We start from the raw sequence: 8,502 nt of genomic DNA, 5'->3' as shown, positions 1-8,502 counted from the left end.
CCCGGTCGCCCACGGCCGCAGGATGGATTCCTGGGGAGCCCCGAGCCAGCGGCGGCGGGGGGGGCTTCGCCGGGGGTCTGCACCCAGCACCCCACCTCTCTGCTCCCCAGCCAGCCGGTGGCGAACAGCCGGCTCCCCCCAACCGCCGTCCTCTGGCTGGCCAGACCCCCAGCTCCATGCTGGGGGGGGAGGCCGGTACCCCCATCCCGCACCCCCGTGCATCCCCCCACGGCGCTGCCCGGGCGAGGGTCTGCAGCCCCGCTGCTCCCACCCTGGGTGGGTCTGGGGGCCGTGGGGTGCCAGCACCCATCACCACACCGCGCCAATGCTGCGGGGACCTTTATTGGGGGAGGACGGAGGGGCACAGGTGGCGGGGGGGGGGGCTGCTGCGCTCGCAGCCCCATCTCCAGGGGCACGCGGAGGGGTCCGGCCACCTCCACGACCCCTGTCCCACAGCGGACCCCGCTCCCCGGGCAGCCCCCGGCCCCCCAAGAGACCCCCCAGCGGTACGGGGGTCCGAGGGGAGCCGCGCACCACGCCAAGGCGGGGGGGTTCGCCCCACCGTGGGGTGCAGGCTGGGCCGGGGGGCTGGGGCAGGGGCTGCGGGGGCCGCGGCGAGGACTGGGGGGGGACGGAGGGACCCGAGGCGGGGAAGACATGGAGAGGCAGCGGGAAAGCTCGGGAAAGGACGGCGTCCCAGGGGGCATCTCCGGTGAGGCTCGGCCGTCTCAGATCCCTGGGGAGGGAGATGCTGCGTCAGCCCCCCCCGCACCCCCGCAGCTCGCCCCGGCAGCGGGCCCACCTTCCCACCCCGTGCCCCCCCCAGCCCCGCAGTCACCTTGGGATGCCAGCGACTCCTCCGAGTCCACGTCGCGGTCCACTCCTGCAGGAGAGCGGAGATGCCGGGGCTGGGGGGGCAGGCACCCGCATCCCCCCCTAACGGGGCACTCCCGGCTTATGGGGGGGGCATCCCCAGCTAAGGGGGCACCCCCGGCTAACGGGGCACCCCGGGGACTCTAACAACCCGCAGGGAACCAGGACCAGGCTCGGGATGGTCCCACATCCCCGGCTCGGGAGCCCCCCCATTGCAACCCTGGGCTGGGTGCTGGGCAGGGACCCCCAACCTCGGGGGCAGCACGGGGATGGGGGGGGCACACACGAAGCCCCGGGGGCCTCACCCTCCTCCGACTCGTTGGACTGGGCTGGGACATCCACGACGGGACCTGCAGGAGGGCAGAGAGCACGGGGTCAGCACCCAACGATGGGACGGGAGCTGGGGGACCCCCCCCCAAAATCCCCGGACCCCCACGCAGGGCAGAGCATCGTCACCCACCGCCCCGGGCTTCCCCGGCGAGGGTGTCCACGCCGAAGGAGCCGCTGTTGAGGGAGTCGAGGCTGGAGGAGTCGCTGCTGAGGGACTCGCGCGTCCCATCGTCGGTGGGCGACCGCTCCGCACCCTCGAAGCTGACGGAGGTCAGACCTGCGGGAGACGTGAGCGCGGCCGGCCTGCGGGCACCGGGCAGGGGTCCACGCGTGTGAGGCATCCCCCGACCCATGCAGCGCACGGGCCGGCGTACCCCACCGTCGCACACCGGGCAGGGGTCCACGCGCGCATCGCCTGGTCCCTGCGCGCAGGGCGAGGGTCTGCGTGCACCGGGCAGGGTCAGGGCGTGGGTTGCACGGTCCCTGCGCACGGGGCAGGGGTCCGTGCCCGTGTTGGAGGGTCCCTGCGCACAGGGCAGGGGGTCTGTGCATGCAGGGCAGGGGTCCGTGCCCATGTTAGAGGGTCCCTGTGCACAAGGCGGAGGCCTGGGCGTGCAGCACAGGGGTCTGTGCCTGTGTTGGAGGTTGCCTGCGCATACGGGGCAGGGGCCTGTGCCCATGTTAGAGGGTCCCTGCGCATGGGGCAGGGGTCTGTGCCCATGTTAGAGGGTCCCTGTGCACGGGGCAGGGGTCCGTGCCCATGTTAGAGGGTCCCTGCGCATGGGGCAGGGGTCTGTGCCCATGTTAGAGGGTCCCTGCACACGGGGCAGGGGTCTGTGCCCATGTTGGAGGGTCCCTGCGCACAGGGCGGAGGTCTGTGCCCATGTTAGAGGGTCTCTGCATACGGGGCAGGGGTCCGTGCCTGCTGTGCCCTCTCGCCCCGAGCCCAGCCGTACCTTTGCCCAGGCGCTGTGCCGAGGTGGTGAGATCACCTGGGGGAGGAGAGGGGTGTCAGGAGGAGCTGGGGGGGGCAGAGACCCCCGGGGTCCCACCCACCGGCCACGCCCCAGCCGGGGGTCCGGCCACCCCTCGCCCTCCGTAGACCCCGGACCCTCGCCGAGGGCTGCCACCCCGTCCGGCTCCCACGTCCCCGATCCGATGCTCACTCTCTCCGGAGGCCTCCAGCTTGGCCGGGCTGACGGGCTCTGGAAAAGACGGGCAGGGGGACGTGAACCCCACGGCACCCACGCTCTGCACCCCCCTCCTGCCAGCCCCCCCCCTCCAGACCTTGGCCGGGAGGGAAACTGAGGCACGGAGCAGGTAGGTCCCAGCTCTTGGCTGGGTGATGCTGGGGGGGGGGGGGCTATGTGGGGTAGGGTCCCCCCCACGGCGCTGACCCAGCCTCGGCCCCCCTACCTGGTGTCTGTCCTTCTGCAGAAAGGGCCACGTCCAGGGTGCTCGCGGGCTCTGCGGGGACATGGAGGGGGGCAGACATGGGCCAGGGGGCCACCGCTGCCCCCCGGGGATCGGGGACCAGGGTGGGGGTCCCCAGGACACCCTGGGGGGAACGCAGCCCGAAGCCCCTCCCCTCAGCCAGATAGGGGACATCCCCCCCCCCCCCAGCAGCACCCACTGGGACTCCTGCCCTGGGCACCCAGGGTGCCCCCAGCCCTCTCCCCCCCCCCAAGCCCCCTCACCATCCGCCGTCGCGGCGGCCAGGACCAGGAGGACCACCATGGCCAGTGTCGGGGCCCTGCGGAGGAGACGCAGCTTTTGGAGGGGACCCCGAACCCCCACAGCACCCCTCACTGCTCCCGCTCCCCCCGCAGACCCCCTGGCACCCCCCCCAACCCACCAGCCCCTCCCTGTCTCCTCTGGGACCCTGCAGCCCCCCCCCATCGTCCCTGTCCCCACGCTGGTGTCACCCCAGCTCCGAGTGGGCAGGTTGGAGGGGACCCAACAGGAGGTGACCCCCCCCCCCCAGAGCATCCCGTGCCGCAGCCCCCAGCCTCGGCGGACCCCACGTCCCGGCCTTGTGTCCCCCCCCCGGCCTGTGCCGGAGCTGGGCCGAGCTGGGGGCTGTGAGCCTGTGGGCAGGAGACGCTGTGACCCCCCCACAGCTGCATGGGGGGGGGGGGGCAGGGGACCCTGCGAGCAGCCGGGGAGCGGTGAGGCAGCCTGGCATTGGGGTACGGGGTGATGCTGCGGGGGGGGGGGGGACCGCCACATGCCAGCGGGCCAGGTGAATCCCAGAAATGCCCCCAGAACCCCCCCAGAGCTGCCAGGAGATGCCCCCAGGACTCCCCAGTGCTGCCGGGAGATGCCCCCCCGGTCTTTCCAGAGATGCCCCCCCAGGTCTCTCCAGAGATGCCCCCCGGGACCCCCAGTACTGCTGGGAGATGCTCCCCAGACGCCCTGGTGCTGCCAGGAGATGCCCCCCTAGATCTTTCTGGAGATGCCCCCCCAGACCCCCCAGTACAGCTGGGAGATGCCCTGGGACCCCCCAGTGCTGCCGGGAGATGCCCCCCCCGATCTCTCCGGAGATGCCCCCCAGGTCTCTCCGGAGATGCCCCCTGGACCCCTCAGTGCAGCCAGAAGGTGCCCCCAGGACCCCCCCCGTGCTGCCGGGAGATGCCCCCCAGATCTCCCCAGAGATGCTCCCCGGACCCCCAGCGCTGCCAGCAGATGCCCCCCCCGGTCTCCCTGGAGATGCCCCCCGGGACCCCCAGAGCTGCCGGGAGATGCCCCCCCAGATCTCCCCAGCGATGCCCCCCGGGAGAAGCCCCCCCGCAGCGCCGGTGTCCCGGCTCCGGCGTTCCCCCTCGCCCCCCCGGTTCCCGGTGCCGGTGTTGGCCGGGGCAGAGCCGGGCCCCCCCCGTCTCCGGTCTCACCGGCGGGCCGGGGCCATGGCTGCGGGTCGGGGTCCGGGGTCGGGTCCGGCGGGGTCCGGTGCGGCGGGTCCGGGTCCGCGGCGCTGCGGGAGCCCGTCCCGGCGCCGCCCGGGGCCGTTATAGCCGCAGGGGGCTGGGCCGCGGCCAGGTGGCGCCGGGCCAGCCAATCCGCCGCACCGGCACTGCGGGACGGCACCGGCACCGGCACCGGCACCGGCACCGGCGTCCGAACCGGCATCCCAACCGGCATCCCAACCGGGACCCGAATCGGGCATCGGCACCGGCACCGGCACCCGAACCGGCATCCCAACCGGGCATCCGAACCGGGCATCGGCACCGGCATCCGAACCGGGCACCGGCATCGGGACCGGCACTGCGGACCGGCATCGGTACCCGAACCGGCATCGGGACCGGCACCCGAACTGGGCATCGGTACCCGAACCGGGCATCAGTACCAGCACCGGGACCGGCACTGCGGACCGCCACCCGAACCGGGCATCGGTACCCAAACCGGGCATCGGGACCGGCACCGGCATCGGGACCCGAACCAGGCATCAGGATCCGAACCGGGCATCGGGATCGGCATCGGGACCAGCACTGCGGACCAGTACCAGCACCAGCACCGGGCATCGGTACCGGCACTGCAGCTCAGCACCAGTTTGAGAACGGGGCATTGGTACCAGCATCGGTACCGGCACTGCAGACCAGCACCAGCATCAGGACTGGCATAGGGACCCAAACCTGGCATCGGTACCGGCACTGGCATTGGTACCAGCACTGTGGACCGGCACCAGTATCAGTACCCAAACCAGGCACCAGTATCAGTACCCAAACTGGGCACCAGTACCAGCATCGGTACCGGCATTGGCACCAGCACTGCAGTCGGGCACTGGAACCGGTACCGGGTATCAGAATCAGCACTGCATTGGCACCGGCATCGGCACTGGCACTGCAGACTGGCACCAGCATCGGTACCCGAACTGGGCATCAGCACCCAAACCAGAACTGGGCACTGGCACTGGGCACTAGTACTGGCACTACAGCTGGGCACCAGTACCGGCACCAGGCATCGGTACCAGCATCAGCACCGGCACTGCAGACCAGCACCGGTGTTGGTACCGGCACCCAAACTGGGCATTGGTACTGGCACCGGCACTGCCACTGCAGTTGGCACCGGAACCAGTACCGGGCACCAGAATCAGCACTGCGGCTGTGCACCAGCACCACGCACTGGGCATTGGCACCATCCAGCCCGAGTCATGCCGGGAGCCCGTACCGCTGTGGGGACCCCCAAACCTGGACACACACGCCCCCCACATACACCGCTCCAGGGACCCCGAGCCACGGCCGCGACCCCCAGCACCACTTTGGGGACCCCCAGCACCAGCCAAGACCCCCACCACCATTTCAGGGACCCCCAGCCCCACTCTGGGGACCCCAGCCCCAGCACCATTCCATGGCACAGCTCCAGGGACCCCCAAACCCGTAGCCTCAGCAGGAACCCCCAGCACAATTTGGGGGACCGCAGAGCCACAGCCAGGACCCCCAGCACCGCTTTGGGGACCCCCCAGACCCAGCACCACAGCTGGGTCCCACAGCACAGCTCTGGGGACCCCTGCACCCCGAACCCCAGCTGGGACCCTCCAGGGCCACTGGGTGTACTGGGGGTGCTGGGCACCCTGTACTGGGGGTGCTGGGCACCCTTGGCCCCCCACACCAGCCCCGGCCCCCCCCAGCCCCTCACAGCAGCCCCAGCCCCCTCTCCCCATGGTCCCCCTGGGCTGCCCCGGCCTCGGCTGCCGGGGGGGCTGCCACGGGGAGACCCCCACCCGCACCCCACCAGACTCCCCCAAGCAGGCAGCACCCCTTTCCCAGGGGCACCCCGACCCACACAGCCCCCCGCAGCCCGGCTCGTGGGTTTGGGACGGAGCCGGGGGGTCCCGTCCCTGCCCCGCTCCCCCCCCCGCAGCCCAAACAAGGGGCCCTTTATGGCCGGGGCAGCTCAATGCCCCTTTGTTCCCCGGATTAAGGGGCTGCGGGACGGGGGGCGAGCGCCCGGCTCCGGTTGCAGGGGCTGCGGACGGTGCCGGGGGGGGACGAGGGCTCCCGCTGGGGCCGGGGGCTCCCGGCCTTTTCCCCATCCCACCGGGGTGCCGATCGGCAGCTCCAGGATGGCCACGGGAGTTGGGGTGCTGCCAGCCACGGGGGGCCACGTGGCCCCTCCGGCCCCGGCCCCTTTATTGGGGCACCCTGGTACGGCAGAGCCCCAGCTGCCGCCGGCACAATGCGCCTTTATGCCGGCTTTGTGCCGCCGCCGAGCGCCGGAACAATCCGGCCGTGTGGCCCACGTCCTGCCCGTCCGGCATCGCCCGTCCCTGGCACCGGCCCCAACGTCCCCGTGGGATGAGTTCCTCCGGATGGGGGGTCTCTCCCGCACCCCCAAACTGGGCACCAGCATCCTCACCCCCGTGAGCTGGCCTAGCCCTGGTGAGCCGGTACGGCACCGGTGAGCCAATATGGTCCCAGTGGGCCAGCATGGTCCCAGTGAGCCGGCACAGTTCCCGTGAGTCGGCAAAACCCCGGTGAGCCAAACCGGTCCCAATGAGCCGGGCCAACCCCAGTGAGCCGGTACAGTCCCCGTGAGCTGGTACCATCCCGGTAAACCAGTATGACCCCGGTGAGCCATTAAGCCCAGTGACACAGCATAGTGGTGAGCTGGCACAGCCCCAGTGAGCCGGCACAGCCCCGGTGAGCCGGTACAGTGACGGTGAGCCAGTACAGCACTGGTGAGCCAGTATGGTCCCAGTGAGCCAGTATGGCCCCAGTGAGCCGGCACAGCCCCGGTGAGGCGGCACAGCCCCGGTGAGCTGGTACGGATGGCCCCGGTGAGGCGGCACAGCCGCGGTGAGCCAGCAGAGCCCACCCGTCCGAACGCCCAGGACCAGTCCCCCCAGTCCCCCGCGGGCGGTGGGCTCCCGGGACACCCAATTCCCGGCCCCAGCCGCGTGGGTGCCGCGGGACCCCGGCCGTGGCGGGTGCCAGGATGCCGGTGAAGCGTCTCCCCGGTGCTGCCGGGGGGGACATGGGGCCGCCCCCGTCCCCCAGGGCGGACAAGGGCCCTTTGCCCAGGGCTCAATGTCCCTTTGTTTGCCGGTGCTGCGCCTCGGGGATCAAAGCGGCCGGACCCTGACCCTAATTTGGGGGGGACACACAGATCTAACCCCCCCCCCGGGGCAGCCAGCGGTCACCCAGCTCGGTCCCCGCTTTGGGGTGTGCTCTGCGCCCCCCCCCCCCCACTTTGGGGTGCTTCCCCCACGGACCCCCGTGCTGTGGGTGCTGGGGGGGGGGTCGTCGGGGACCCCCACCCTCTCTGGGCACCCCAGGGGGGTGCAGGAGGGGGCCCGAGGGTCTCCCAGAGCCCCATGGGATGGGGGGGTGTTGGGGGGTCCCACTGGGGGGATCCCAGTGCCTGGTGGGGGGAGGGGTCCTACTGGGGGGGATTCCCGGTGCCTGGGCACCACGGGTGTCACCGTGTCCCCACGCTGTCGGGGAGGGGTCCCTGTCTCGTGTGCCGGTGCCTGATGGGTTTCACTGCCAGGAGGGTCCCCGGGTGCCCCCGGCCACCCCCCCCCCATAGTTTGGGGACACAGTGCTGGGGAGCTGGGGTGGGGAGGGGATGGGGATGGTGACAAAGGGAGAGGGGTGGGGATGGGGACATGGGGATGGGGATGGGACATGGGGACAGGGACGGGGATGGGGATGGGGATGGGGACATGGGGACAGGGATGAGGACATGGAGACAGGGACAGGGGTGGGGATGGGGACATGAGGACAGGGGTGGGAACAGGGACAGGGACGGGGACATGGGGACAGGAGTGGAGATGGGGACATGGGGACAGGGGTGGGGACAGCGATGGTGACAGTGACAGGGATGCGGATGGTGACATGGGGACAAGGGTGCAGAGACACAGAGATGGGGAAGGGGAGGTGGGGTTGAGGATGGGGAGCACTGGGAGCACTGGGTTTAGGCTGCACTGGGAGTACTGGAAGCAGGCGTCCCAGGCAGTATTAGGAGCCCTGGGAGCACCAGTCCTGGGACAGGCCATACTGGGGCAGTGGGGGAGCACTGGGGGCACCGGTCCCAGGCTCAGGAGCACTGGGAACGCTGGGTACGGTGGGAGCAGTGGTCCCAGACCAGGCTGCACTGGAAGCACTGGGAACAGTGGAATTACTGGGAGCCCTGCTCCCAGAGCCGAGAGCACTGGGAGCACCGGTCCCAGACTGGGGAGCACTGGGATTACTGGGACCAGTGGGAGCCCTGGTCCCTGACTCGGGAGCATTGGAATTACTGGGATTACTGGGAGCCCTGCTCCCAGACCGGGGAGCACTGGGATTCCTATGAGCACCG

At 71.2% G+C, this 8,502-nt stretch overlaps 1 protein-coding gene across 1 annotated transcript; it reads right to left on the bottom strand.

Annotated features, from left to right (window-relative positions):
• Positions 1-334: 334 nt before the first annotated feature.
• LOC142029593 (uncharacterized) lies at positions 335-4,496 on the bottom strand. Its single transcript, XM_075024454.1, has 9 exons — positions 4,095-4,496; positions 2,901-2,956; positions 2,620-2,670; positions 2,370-2,408; positions 2,160-2,195; positions 1,334-1,480; positions 1,179-1,223; positions 839-883; positions 335-736 (listed from the first exon to the last, which is right to left on the bottom strand). The coding sequence occupies exons 1-9, from the start codon at positions 4,454-4,456 to the stop codon at positions 729-731; spliced, it is 789 nt and encodes a 262-aa protein (XP_074880555.1). The 5' UTR covers positions 4,457-4,496; the 3' UTR covers positions 335-728.
• Positions 4,497-8,502: the final 4,006 nt, after the last annotated feature.

Source organism: Buteo buteo, chromosome 3 (genome assembly GCF_964188355.1).
Source record: "Buteo buteo chromosome 3, bButBut1.hap1.1, whole genome shotgun sequence".
In the NCBI taxonomy this organism is placed as follows: domain Eukaryota; kingdom Metazoa; phylum Chordata; class Aves; order Accipitriformes; family Accipitridae; genus Buteo; species Buteo buteo.
This window is presented reverse-complemented; position numbering and strand designations above follow the sequence as displayed.

Coding starts and splice junctions, on each gene's coding strand:
- LOC142029593 (XM_075024454.1), bottom strand. CDS start 4,456: ATGCCGGTGCCCGGTTCGGATGCCGGTGCCGATGCCCGGTTCGGATGC. Junction 2,957..4,094: donor GCCATGGCCCCGGCCCGCCG/GTGAGACCGGAG, acceptor TCTCCTCCGCAG/GGCCCCGACACTGGCCATGG. Junction 1,224..1,333: donor CGCCGGGGAAGCCCGGGGCG/GTGGGTGACGAT, acceptor GCCCTCCTGCAG/GTCCCGTCGTGGATGTCCCA.